This window comes from Protopterus annectens, chromosome 8.part0 (assembly GCF_019279795.1).
Source record: "Protopterus annectens isolate FY-2018-M chromosome 8.part0, PAN1.0, whole genome shotgun sequence".
In the NCBI taxonomy this organism is placed as follows: Eukaryota; Metazoa; Chordata; order Ceratodontiformes; family Protopteridae; genus Protopterus; species Protopterus annectens.
In genome coordinates, this window is record NC_056741.1 from 489,048,030 (window position 1) to 489,063,156 (window position 15,127).

At 38.2% G+C, this 15,127-nt stretch overlaps 1 protein-coding gene across 1 annotated transcript in view; it reads right to left on the reverse strand.

Annotated features, from left to right (window-relative positions):
* The window catches only part of PDZD4 (PDZ domain containing 4), a 671,734-nt gene that overhangs the window by 596,315 nt on the left and 60,292 nt on the right, over positions 1 to 15,127 (reverse strand). The window contains exon 2 of the mRNA XM_044080016.1: positions 4,174 to 4,264. Coding sequence (XP_043935951.1) covers positions 4,174 to 4,264 — 91 coding nt within the window. The remainder of the gene's footprint in view (positions 1 to 4,173; positions 4,265 to 15,127) is intronic.

Below are 15,127 nucleotides of genomic sequence, written 5' to 3' on the forward strand. Positions count from 1 at the left end.
GACGCATGCGGCCAGATCTACCCATACCATTGAAGTATGGTTCTGCCAGATCTGCCCGTATCATTAAGGTACGGTTCTGCCAGATCTATCCATATCATTGATGTATGGTGCTGCTAGATCTACCCATATCATTAAGGTATGGTGCAGCCAGGTCTACCCATATCATTGAAATATGGTTCTGCCAGATCTACCCTTATCATTAAGGTATAATGCTGCCACATTTACCCATATCATTGAGGTATGGTGCTGCCAGATGTACCCATATCATTTAGGTATGTATCTGAAAGCTCTACCCATATTACTGGAGTTTGTTGCAGCCAGATTTATCCATATCACTAATGTATCTTCCCTTACCGTGATGCATGATGCTACCAGGTATACCCGTACCAGATATGGTGGGTGCTGCTAGCTGTATCCATATCGTAGATGTATGCTGCTGCTTGCTCTAGCCATATCACAAAGCCATGCTGCTCCCAGATCTATCCATATCAGATGTGTATGGTGCTGACAGCTACACTCAACTCATGTTAAAAGAAGTATGGGCCTGCTGGATCTACCCATATTACAAGGGAATAATGCTGAAAGCTCTATCCATTTCAGATAGGTATGGTGGTGTCATATATACCCTTATCATTGTAGTAGGATACTGAGAGCTCTACCCATATCACTGGGGTATGGCAATGCCAGATTTACCCATATCACAGAGGCATGGTGCTTCCAACACTACCTTTATCACAGAGCTTTGGTACTGACAAATGTACCCATACCATTGACGCGTGATGCTGCCAGCATTACATGTGCCACATAGGTATGGTACTGACAAATCTACTCATGCCACAGATATATAACGCTACCAGTTGTACCATAACAGAGAAGCTTGGATTTGTTCACTGTACTCATATCAGAGATGTATTTGGCTTTTAGCTCTATGCATATCACAGTGGGATATCGTTGCCAGATTCACCAATATAAGGGAAGAATAGTGCTGAAATCTCTACTTTTATCATAGAGGTATGGTGCTGTTACATCTATCCATATCATAGTGGTATGTTGTTGACATTTCTACCCATATGACAGAGGTACAATGCTACCAGATATACCCATATCACAGTGGCACGATATTACCAGAGCTACCCACATCACAAAGGTATGGTACTGCTATCTCTGTCCCCAGTACTGCCAAATCTACCCATATCAAAGGAGTATGATGTTATCAGTTCTATCCATATCATACAGGCACAATGCTGCCTGATCAAACCACATCACAGAGGTAAGATGCTGAAAGCTCTACCCATATCATAATGGTCTGGTTTTGCCAGATCTACCCATATTACTGAGGTATGGTGCTGCCATCTCTATCCATATCACAGAGGTATGTTTTTTCCATCTCTGCCCATATGATAAAGGCATGCTGCTGCCAGACCTACCCATACCATAGAGGTATGATGCTAACAGCTCTAGACATATCACTAAGGTATGGTGTTGCAACATCTACCCATGTCACAGAGGTATGGATTTTACTACACTTCTTAGATCATGGATGCATGGTGTTGCCAGATGTACCTTCATCACATAGGTATGGCGGTTTTTTATTCTTCTCAGATCATGGATGCATGGTAATGTCAGGTGTACCCACATCACAGAAGTATGGAGTTTCCTGCACTTCTCAGATCATGGACACTTGGTGGTGCTAGATGTATTCTCATCACAGAGGTATGGATTTTCCTGCACTTCTCAGATCATAGATGCTTGGTGTTGCCAGGCGTACCCACATCACAGAGGCATGGAATTTCCTGGTCTTCTCAGATCATGGATGCATGGTGTTGTCAGATGTACCCACATCATGGTGGATGGAGTTTCCTGCACTTCTCAAATCATGGATGCATGGTATTGCTGGATGTACCCTCATCACAGACATATTGATTTTCCAACTCTTCACACATTAGGAATGCCTAAGGTGTGGTGTTGCTGGATGTTCCCATTTCACTAAGGTATGGTGTTACTTAGTTGAAAGAGGCATGTCCATCTCTTCACAGATCACAGAATTATACTGTGTAGCACTGGATTGCATGATCCAAAGGTACAACTTTAAATGGATAAATATAAACCAGCATGACTCGCTAGCTCTGGTCTAGAAGTTATAGGGTTTGTTACAGCTATATAATATTTTAGCATAACTGTGGGCTTTTGGATTTGGCTTCCTTTCATGCTGAGTATCTTCTTCTTCTTTCGGCTTTTCCCGGTTAGGGGTCGCCACAGCGGATCACCTTGTCCGCACATTGAATGGCAGTGGAGTTTTACGGTGTCGAGTTGCCAGCCCGGCGCCCAACCTTCCACAGAAGGCACACTCACACGCACACCTAGGGCCAATTTAGAGTGTCCAATCCACCTGCAGCATGTCTTTGGGATGTGGGAGGAAACCGGAGCACCCGGAGGAAACCCACGCGACCACAGGGAGGACATGCAGACTCCGCACAGAAGGCACCCCAGCCGAGGATTGAGTATAAGGACTGTAAATTAGACTGCATCTGTTTTTAGCTATTCAGTCCTCAAGATAGAAGTCAGATGAACCACTGTAGTTTTTGGACTAAATTTAATGGTTACCAGAAGAAAGAACAACACAGCTTCAGTGTTGTAGACGTTTTGGCTCCGTAATGTAATCATTTGAATTTGACCCAATACTTTTTTTTTGTTTGTCTTCCACCCGCCATCCTAACTAGTTCCTCCAGTTGTTAAAGACATAAAGCTGACATTCCATTAATACAGAGGCTCAGCAGTAGCAGGCAGTACAGAGTCCCAGTAAAGTCAGGAAATGCGAGCCTGAATCAAAGTCATTACCAGCAGAAAATGTTGTCTCGGTCATCATGACTGTGACTTAATCACAAACATGAATGCACTTTAAATATTTATTATTCTAAAAATGTAGGAATATAGTTCTGGATTTGGATGTTATACCTGCATGCTTCCAGGTGGGCTGTAGAATGTTGATAGTTACACTATGGTCTAGTACATACAGCACAATACTCTTCTCTCCACTCGTATTAATTACACAAAATCCATCAGTACATAAGACAAGGCATGTGTCACTCAAGAATGCACTTTACTTAAAACTGTCTAATCTTGCATATTATCTGATATGCCTTCAATATACCATGCTTAAAAAGTCACATTTTTACTCAGGAAAGCAGTGTGTTACCTGACATCACATACATGTTGATAACAACAAAGATGTGAAATGTTATGTTTCATGTGATAGTCTGCATTTTAGTTTAATTCTGTTTCTGTGCCAATGAAAATACCCTACATTAAGGTTTTGTATAATAATATATGGGACTTTTACCAGTATGCGTAGGAAAACATCCCAGATTTAGGTTTTATATAATGTACATGACTTTTAGCAGGCATACCTCTCAGATCTTCAGATTTTAATAGAATGTCCAGATTTTGCCTCTTATTTTGATCTCTTCCTCAGAAAATGTGCATTTTTTTAACAAATCATTAAGTGAGTAAATAGTGATGTACATTTGAGTTTCTGACTTCACATCATTCAGAAAATGCATGTCAGTGTGAAACATGTTAGTCTGGCAACTTTCTAAGCTTTTAAGTACAATATTTAACAGTTGTTCCTGATTTTGGGCCATTGTATTCCCATCAGTTCTGGCTTTGTCCAACTTTCTTGCACTTAGTGTTTGAGAGGTTTGTTAGCAAGCAATTCTTGCAAATTAATGAAAATAAAAAAAAAAAAAAAATACAAACAATAATCTAAGGCTCTTCTGTAAGGTAACATAAAGGTGTATGATAATGAAGAATTAGACGTTTGGTGGGTAAGCTTTGAAATTATGGATTGTGGGTGCTTCAGCTCAATATACTTAACCAGAACTGTTTCATTTTCTATGGGTTCTGATCTCTCTCTCTCTCTCTCTCTCTCTGTCTTACTGTCCTTTCTTTTCTCTGATATTCAGTACTTTGCCTCCCCTGTGCAGACACAGTGGCGGCAGCATTCTCAACGTCATCCTCATTGTGACTTGAGAGCAAGGTGGAATCCAGTGTACATAAGCAACAGTATGCAACATTAAATCTTTTCCTTCACAAACCCCCTCTGACAGTGCATTGCATTATTAACCCCTGCACTCTTATTATTTTCCAGAGGATGTCTGGACTTCTTATACTTACTTCATATTCCAGTTCATCAGTTCGGTCCACTTCATGATGACTGCCCTCCATGTAATCATTGGGATCATAATATTCATGGCCAAGTGGTGGACTGTTAAAACAGAATAATACATCAAAACCACTAAGTTTTTAGATTTGCTTTTGATTCATTATAAATTGATTTCAGCAAAATCAGTCACACAGTGTGTTCTGAATAATTACAACACTCTTCATATAGAAAAGACTGGCAAACAACAAAAGCATTATACATAGCAGGACTGCATTAAATGAGCAGTTTCACGTTAGCGTGTCTTATTCTGAACAGGTTTACTAAACAGCTTTATTGGCAAGTTGCCGTTCTTTTTCTGTTGACTTACACATTTAGTTCAGGTAATATACTAGTATGGATCCTTAAGTTCCATGAAAGCTCATGCTGCCAAAACTTTCTAAATTACATTAGCAATCAAAAACACTATTATATCCTCATAGTTTCATAAGTTCATAGGTGGTTCTCAGACTATTGGTCCACAAGACATTTTAAGCCTAGACAAGCTTACCCCAAAACGTCACCAAAATATTGCTGACGTATTAATATCCCAAGGAATTTTAGGGTTATAAGACAGATTTTCACATCATCAAGTGTTCACAGGCTGCCCCTCTTTATTAGTGACACAGGTGTCAAACCAGGGGTAAATTTGCGATTTTCCATCCATTAGTCCAAGTTACATTTCAATAGGGTTAGGGATGAGCTTTGCTCCACATGGATGGGAAGGCTGTTCTAAAGTAGAGTTGATCTTTGAGATACATACCTATCCTTAAACATGTCCCATTCATGTCACAAATGAGAGTTAGGTCTTTAGAATGTGTATTTCTGATGATATTTGTTTTGCAGATGTGTAACAAATTCAGCAGTGTGGGATAAGGAGGATGCCCTACAGGCTAGGCATAGATCATTGCACAGCGGTTTGTAGGAGGCTGAGTACAGGGATAAGGATTTGAAATGGTCTGCATAGGAGGCTTGTTGATCTCCCTGTATTTCTTTCCTAAGTGACCTCTGTGTTCTCTCAAGCTGTTACATGTGCCTGGTTAGATACATGCTGATATGTGCATTGTACTCAAAGATTGGTTTGAAAGAGCAAACACTGACCTGTTTGGACCTGGATGCTTTGCCCTTCCATGTAAGTTGTGCAACACAGAATTATTTTATTACCACAGTAGACGTGGTAGTCAAAGGTCAGGTTACTGTCAACATGCATGCCTAGATCCCTGACCACTGCTTTTACTTTTGAGGGTGTATTATCAATGCAATAATTTCAAGTGGTGGAGGTGGCCTTCTTTACAAAGGGTACTATTATGTACTTTTTTGCATACAGTTTTAGTCTATGTTTCTGGAACTAGTTGTTTGCATCAGACCCTCTTGAAAGATAGCTATGTCTTTAGACAATTTAATGACCATGTCTTGTTTGCAGTTTGGAAAGTTGGTCAGCCAGAGGCCCTCACCATTTGCTTTAACTTTAGAGAAGTTGATACCAAAGAGACTACAACATTGATCCTGAGGGACTCCGCTAGTGACTGGCCTCCTTGTGGAGGTGGATTCCCCATCCTAACTTCTTGAGCCTTGTCAGTGATACAGTTGGGTATCCATTTGGTGACATAGATTTATGCATAATTTAGTTTTTTTTTTTTCAAATATCAGACATTATTCAGCACAAGAAGATTAGACATGTAAAGCACCAAATAACATTTGACAAATAATATTCTAAACTCATAATCCACAATGAAGGGTTTATATAGGTTCATAGGTGTGTACTAGGCTAATGGCCCTGGGGCCTTTACAAGCCTAGCCATAGGATTACCCTGGCATAGTGCCACCTGACCTTAGTTCCCAATGCCTATGTCGAGAAGAGCCACTGGAGTTATCCCTGGGGTGAATTTTCTGTTACCCATCCACTCATATATGCTTAATTTTGGATGTTTATCTACAATGCCCAACAGAGGCCTTGTGTCGAATGCCTTGGTCAGGTTGAGGTAGGCAGTGGGCACTGTTTTGCCCTTATTTATATTTATATTGACCTTCTAGAAGAAGTCCACTAGCTTATGTAAGCATGACCTACCTTTGACAAACTGAACTGGTAGGGTCCAGTGTCTGTAGGTTTCCTGTATATATCTTTATTTATTAGATCCATGATAACTCTTTCCAGACCCTTGCACATGGGACTAGTAAGACTTATGGGTTTATAGTTCCCTGAGTCCATGGTAGACTCTGCCCCTTATGTAGAGGGATAACTGTTGAATTCTTCCACTCATCTGTCACGGGGCCTGTCTAGATGCTATGATTAAACAGAGATTCTAATGAAGATTACACATCATTTTTCATGATATTCAGCCATCAGACATCCTGGGCATACCTCTCAACCTCTCAGCACAAGAAGTCTAGACAAAGCCCGAAATGATGGGGGGGGGGCAACAAAGGGCCACAAATAGGGACAGATTATAAATATTGCTCCTATAAACTTATAAAGTTGCATGAATGACAGATTTAGCATTACTGTATATTTTCTGAAGGATATGAAGTCTGAAACTCTAATGTGTGTCATTATGTAGTATTATTTAATTACTTCAATCCTCAATGATTTGCCATAAAACCACAAGTTTTATGAGGAACAGACCAAAAATAAGAGGCAAAAATCGGGACATTCTGCAAAAATATGGACAGTTGAGAGGCATGATCCTTCAATATTATCATGGTCCATTACCAGTTGATGTAATCTGATATTTTTGGGGCCATGGAGAACATCAAGGTATTTCAGTACATATTCATTCTGCTCTCCAGGAGAGAACTTGATTTTATATACTACCCGTAAGACCACCTCAAGACATGTGATGTGCACTGTTACAACTGTAGGATTTCAAGGACATCTGTCTGCGCATCCCCAGTGTAATGTGGTAACTGATGTACTCTACTAATTATTAGGAACCTCTGACATAGGGAAGTTGTAGTCCCATGCAGAAGGTTCCACTAGGGATGATTGTGGCACTGTGCGTTATTATATTATTATTATTATTATTATTATTATTATTATTATTATTATTATTATTATCATTATTAATTATTATATATTATATTATATTATATTATATTATATTATATTATATTACATTACATTATATTATATTATATTATATTATATTAGATATTATTATATCTGTATGCTACAACTCTGTAATGTCTCTTTTGTAAATTTTTCTTCTCTCTGTAAACTTATTTGTGGCATGCAACCCAAAGAAACTCCAAGGATGCTATCATGACTGCTTCAAAGGCAGCAGTGATACACACATGCACTATCTAAAGAGGTGCTACAAAAACACTGAAGGAAAACATTTGGGAAGTGCATGTTTAAATTTTCATTCAAATACAACATATGATAATATTATTATGACCTTAAATAATCCTATTTACTATTGTAGTGACGATATTTTTCCTTAAAGACTTTTAGAAAGTATTCACCATTCAGCCAGTAATTTCAGTTTAAACAAGCCTGTCTGTTGCCAAGTAGAATGGTATGTATATCTTATGTCTATTTCGCAAATACAAAATAAAAGCAAGTACTATGTATGCTCAAAGTGCAGATATTGTACATAATAATGCTGAATGATTCCAGAAAGGCACCTCATAGATACAACCATGCTTATTTAGGAACGCATATAATACATACATGTGACATGGCATTAGAAAATAAACCCTTAGTAATGTTTTTGGCAGTCGGATAATGAGAATATGATAGTGTAATACAGATCAGGGATAAAAGTAGTTTAATTCACCCCAAACCCTTGCTGTGCTGGTAGTACAGCATATGTCTAGGGTTGGTCGCATGAGTCTGTGATATTATTTAATAATGTGACAAGATAGTAAAGTAATAAAAATCCTAACATTTGCTTTACCATTAGTTACTTTTGTCCATTATGACTCAAAGCACTGGCTACAGCAGTGCTAAAATGGTGTCAAATTGCTCAGAAATCATCAGTTATAGAATCCTTCAGCGACAAAGCCCAATCCGTCAGCACCTGTTGTTGTTTAGTAAAGAACAGAAAAGTAGTTTATATTTTTAAAAGCATTTCTTACATGCATCTTATTAATTCTAACATACACTTTTATAATCTATCTGAGATATCAGACTGGTCATTTTGGTGATTTATGTATAGAATGTGCTCTATAAAGATATGTTCAGTACACAATAAAAAAACTTTATATTACATGTTTTATATTTAGTCCAACTAGACATAAAGGAACTAGGGTGTTGAAAATAAAACACAGGCTGATCTTGTCTCCTGAGCCTGATTGACTTCTTTGAATCGGTCTCCAGAGCTGTGGAGGAAGGTAAGCCGGTCCACACAGCCTATCTGTACCTCGCCATGACCTTCGACACCATCCCCCACTCTGGAATCATAGATAAACTTACTAAGCTGGGCATTAATCCCTACATCACTCGATGGGTTGCCAACTGGCTTACTGACAGAACCCACACTGTAAAAGTAGCTGACTCCAAATCAGGCTCCAGACAAGTGACAAGTGAAGTACCTCAGGATACAGTCCTGGGACCACTCTTGCTTGGCATCTACTTATCTGAAGCACAGACCAACACTAAAGGACTCTGGCTAACAAAGTTCAGAGATGACTGCAAACTGGGAGCCATTATTGAATCCCCAAATGATGTGGATATTCTACAAAAGGGCCTTACAGAAACAGATGCTTGGTGCCAGAGCCATGGGCTCAAGCTCAATGCCAAGAAATGTATAGTTATCCCATTTGGGAAAAAAACACACTAAACACTGAAAGTGTGATAAGAGACTTAGGGACACAGGTGGGCAGTGGTGTCACCTTCGATAACCACATCGCCACAACAGTCAGGAAATCCTTATATGTGGCACACCTCATCACTAAGAGCTTTTCATCCAGAAAAAAGGAGGTCATTGTCCCACTGTACTCATCCCTCATTAGACCCATTATAGAATACAACGCCCCGTTTGGTATGTACCTCTCAAGACATCTGCAACAACTAGAAAGGCCGCAGAAATACCTCACTAAAAGAATCACAGGCCTAAAGCAGATGCCCTATGCTGACCATCTAAAAAAACTCCAGCTATACTCTGTCACATATCTTCTATTCAGAGGCGATCTCTGCTTAACATACAAGGCCATGTCAAACCCAGTGCTGTTGGACATGCTGCACTTAAAGAAATCCCAATCCCTCAGAGCCACACACTCCAGGGATCTAAACCTTGTCATCACAATGAACAAAACATGCTGGAGGGATAGGTTCCTGACCCAGAGACTCCCCAGACTCTGGAATAGATTGCCCATACATGTCAAGCAGAGCACCTCTTTGGCCCTCTTCAAAAGGAACTTTGATGATTGGATGGGAGATAAGAAATTCACCCCAGGAATCACATCAGTCACCATGCTAGACAGGGGTCCAGGGAAGTAAATATTGTGGGAAGAAATAACCAGGGAATTGTTATGGCTAGGCTTGCATAGGTCCTAGGGCCGATAGCCAAGTACCAACCTATGAACCTATGACAATTTTTTTGCTGCACTAGTTCTATGCTCCTCACTTCTGCTATGATTATCTAGATGACCTCATCCAAGATTTGAGATGGGTAGTCTGTAGTTCCATAAAATGCCTGCTGATGTTTGACAATGAATGGGGAAGGAGGATTCAATGCTGAATTTAGTCTTCTGAGATAAAGGTTTGAGCACAGGAAAGGTAAATAATTATGAGAGCCTGAAGTCTTTTATTGAACTGTAAGCCCTTTGAAGGCTGGGAAGACTTACATCAAAGTATACCACAATGAGGCTCTGGATACCATAGCTATTGCACAAAGATGCACTGAGTACAAAGCCATTATCCTGGCAAGGGTGGATATATCTCTCTGTTACTGCAAACCAGCATGAGAATTGAGAAGGGTTAAGGTCACAGGATAGGTATCCTATGTGACGTAACACATTCTTCCACTTCACAGGCACCTACCACTATAGTAACAATCCATCTCTTAACATGTAGAATCTGAGAATATCCCAAAAAATTTTTCTTCCTACAGAAGTCCTTTCTACCTTCCACACGTGCATGTACACATATCTATGCACACACAAACAAAACACACACAGACACACACACACACATGTGGACACATTTTTCAGATCACCCCACAATCCTAGACTGTTACTGATATTATGATAGTTCTTCATAAAACGAGAATAGACTCAGCCTCTTTTCTAACTTAGGTGTGAGTGCCATGCTTTGATATACTTAAATGTGTAAATACAATGGAGAGATGGAGAGTAAGTGAAAAAGAGACCAGATACAGGATAAGCATCCAAAAACTGGGGAAAATTAATTATAGATTAATCTATTACTTAATAAATACAGCAAAGCAAATGTAAGATGTGCAGAAAATGCAAACAAAAGAACCACAGGAGAACACAAAAGAAATATTGCATTACTTCCTGACTCATAAAGAAGACACGGACTTGTAAATGATACATAAATGAATATGGGCTAAATGCTATAGCTTATAATGTCACATTTTAACATGTTTTAAAACAAATGCTTAAAGTGGAAAAGAGGCATTGTCACTGACCTGCACTGAACTAGGGAATCCCAGCTGTAATAGACTTTGCTTGTATGACACAATGTGAATCATGGTCACTAAGGTTCATTCTTTCAAGATCCTTACTTAATAGAACCACTGCCTGCCAATGAACTTTGACCCTGAAGAATCAATAAATTCGTAATGATAGGCAATAGGCTGACAAAATAAATCAGCCAACGTGTACATGTATTCAAAAAAAAAGGAAAGGAAAGATAAAAGAAAACAAAAATCTGGGTGTATAACAACAACCCAAATTAATCAGTCTAAATGATTTTCTAGTTTTGTAAATGTATTCATTCCTGGTAATACGTACTGTGTTATTGTTAATAGGTCCTACCATTGTAATCGATTTCTCCACCTGAATGGAGAGTAGCTTTTCAGAAGTAAGCACCTTGCCCAAGGCTAACAGAAGATTTTGAACATGTCATCTGGATTTTCCTCAGCCATTTGAACTCTGCGACCTCCATTAACTACAATTTCAATTACATGAGCGGGCCTGTCATCTCTTCAGACTGGACTGCCATGACCAGTACTCAAAAGCACTGCTTGAAGGTTGCACCCCTGTAACACTTGAGGATTAGAGACTGCATTGTTTAAGAAATGGCCAGTATAAGGTCAATGCCTACCTGAAAATCGTGTTTGCCACCATTTCAGAACTACTAATATTACACCGCACTGGCAATCACACAATTCTTAGATGTGGGTTAATACTGCCTAATAGAATGTTCAGTTATCTAGCAAGTAAAACACATTCATAAGTTTCCTCAATTACCATTGCTTTATATAAGAAAGCATTTTCCAGGAAAATGTTCAGTTTTAATTCAAATAAAACTATCCCTCCCAACACACACACACACACACACACACACACACGCACACGCACACACACACAGCTCATAGCTCATCAGACATTACTACCATTACTGATGAAAAGCACAGAAAACGCTACGTACACCTTGCTCCAGCCCAGAAATCAGTTACAAATAACTGAGAACCGCTCCAATGAAAGTTCTTAACGTGAAATTTATTAGTAAACGTTTTCGCCTTGTAAAAACTCGGCTTCTTCAGAGAATAAAATAATATTACATTACTTTTTTCCTTTTAAAATGGTTTGTAGGAAGTGATGTCAGAAAAAAGAAGGTGTGTCATAGACAAAGTTAAAAATTACAGCTGTTTTAACTTGGGCTACTAAATATGTTTGTTAAAAAACAATCAATTAAAGAGAAATTACACAAACATATAATTAAAATGTTTACAATATAACTAATGATCTAAAACACCTATAAATCCACTTTCTTGCTAAGAAATACTTTAACTCATAAAGAGTAAACATACTCATAAAAGTTATAAAGTGTATCAAAAATGTATAAAAATACATATTAAAAATATGTATTAAAAAACCCTTTCATAATGCCTTGGTATTACATATACGTAGAAACATGACTGCATGTAGTTAGATGTCTGAAAAATACAGTTGAATGTAGATAAGTTATATAACTTGAAAATATGCAACATAAAAAATTGTAAGAACTGTAAGAATATTTTTATAAGGAGGTATATTACAATAAGTAGTAATCGTTAAACTAGTTAACGCAAATAACTCCTTAATTTCAATACTGGTAAAATGTTGCAACTTTCGTTCAAGCCAGGGTAATAAAATGAGTCAGTCCTAAACTGCCATTCAAGTTCTAAGATTTCCAATAGTAACTTGAAAGGACCACCTCTAACAGGTTGTTTTATCTGGTCAATTGCCATAAATGAAAAGCTATGACCTGGCTGATCTATAATGTGTTTTGCAAGTGCGTTGTTTTCATTTCTATTGTTCATTGCGTAGGTATGTTCGTACATACGATCGCGTAATCTGCGGTCCGTCTTTCCTATATAGAAAGACGGACAACAATCGCAGATCGCGATATAAACTACGGACTTGCTTTCACAATTAAGAGGTTTCCTAATGTCAAACTTTTTTCCTTTTACTGTGAATGTCTGCCCTGACTTTGTTTTGTAACATCTGTTACAAAAACCACATGGGTACATGCCTAGTCTCTTGTTATAAAATTTACTTGGGATGTCTCTTTGTAGTAATTCTTTTAAGTTATTGTTCCTTCTAAAAACAAATGTCGGAAACTGACCAAATTTTTTAATTAAAATAGGGTTACTAAGTATAAAGTCCCAATTCTTCCGAATTATAGCTGATATTTTGCCTGAGTCAAAACTATATGAGGTGACATAAGAAAGTGTGGGGTCAGAGGGGTTTTTAGACCCCAATGAGTTATCAACAGATGTTGGATTTTGTCCAATAGATTGTAAAGGGCTAGAATCATCTGTAAGATTATTCGTAGCTAATATAGGCAAAATTGGACTATAAAAACCATTAATTCTCTTCATCTCAACTTCTTTAAAAATGTTTTCAATAAAATCCAACGGATATTTTCTTTTCAAAAACATATCAGTGAGCAAATCCGTTTCCTCATAAAATATTTCCATTGTACTGGACATTCTTGCAGCCCTAACAAGCTGTCCCTTTACTACAGCTTTTTTCTGTTTCATAGGGTGATGACTTGAAAAATGCAAGAATGAATTACAATACGTGGGTTTTCTGTGTATCCTTGAAACAAAAGAGCAAGTGTCAAAGTCCTTAGTCAATTTAACATCCAAGTACTCAGTACTGGATGTTGAAAAATTATAAGTGAATTTAAGAAATTCTGAAGTGTTATTAATATTGGTGACAAAAACGTCAGCCTGTGTCTCATTGCCATCAAATAAAATAAAAATGTCATCAAGATAACGTGTGTAATATCTAATCGGTGCCGTTAATTCTAGTGACGAAAAGACTGAGTGTTTTTCCCAGTAACTCATATAGAAATTTGCTATTACCGCTCCGCAAGGGGAGCCCATTGCAACCCCTTGTTTTTGCAAAAAGTATTTGTTGTCGAACATAAAATAGTTCGAAGATAGCACAATATCCATTAATTCCGTGATGACATCAATCTCGATTCTTGAAACCCCCAATTCACCTAGCAAGAGGGCTGTCCACTCAAGTGCCTCCTGGTGGGGGATTGAGGTGTATAAATCAACGACATCAACGGTGAGGAAATTAACCTCACCGTTGAAAGGTTGTGATTTGATGGCTTCCAAAAAACTCCATGAATCCTTACAAATTAAAGAAAAATGAACCAGGTGTTTTGACAGAAGACTATCCAGGTACTTAGCGCAAGAATAAGTCATAGATGACCTTCCATCAATTAATGCCCTCATCGGTGGATTTGAAAGGTTTTTATGTAGGTTTTTATGTACCTTTGGTATGCCGAACATAACAGGTATTTTTGGGAATGTTATGTCGATGTAATTGTAAGTATCTAAGTTAATTTTTCCTTCAAGGTATAAATCACGAAAATACCCTCTTAACCTGTTATGTGCTCCTTGAATCTCATTAAGAGAAGATTCGGCATACGCTGGGGAATCTAAGATAGTGTACATTTTATCAGTGTACATGTCCTGACCAAAAATCACAAGTCCACCACCTTTGTCAGGTTTTAAAAGCCTCACGGGCATTTTACATAGGTCATCTAACAATTGAAGTTGAATTTTAGAAGTATTAAATCTAAAAGCTGGATCCCTTTTGAACTTGCTACTAAATAAATGTCTCAAGTCTACCTCACAAGCTTGCTCAAAATGCAATAAGGAAGGATGCAATGGTGGATTAAAAACACTAGGGAGTACTAAGGAATGAAATCTGTCATCACTTATAGGTTCACTGTTGAAATACAGTTTCAAATTAAGCTTGCGAACGAAACATTTCAGATTTATCAATTCCTTTGAGACATCCCCAAATTTGCTAGGTACAAAAGTATAACCATATGCAAGTAACTCAATAAGCTCATCTGCTAAATCGAATTCGGTAAAATTATAAATTTTAAAATCTGCATCTCGATTGAGCATTATTTTTGGAGCCATTTGGGGTGCTGAAAAAGACTCTACAGGGTTAATAACAGGATCACTATAATCAACTGTGACATTAATACAATCAAGGGACAATATGTCAGGCACAACGACATTATCAGTTTCTAGGCTCAGTTCCAATTCTGCCGTCTCCTCGGGCGTTGACGTTGGTTGCGCTGGCCTAAAAAATTGTTATTGTTAGTGTTATTTTTGTTATTTGAATTTTGTCCATTAATTCTACTACTGCGCCTTGGCCCTGTATTCTGGTCAGAAGAGGAAGGTTCATCCTCCTGGAACTCCTCATTAAAGTCATAAGGAATATTACCAGTTCTTTCAGTATTTGGTAAAGTATTTGTAGCTCCTAAATTTACATCATTCCGCT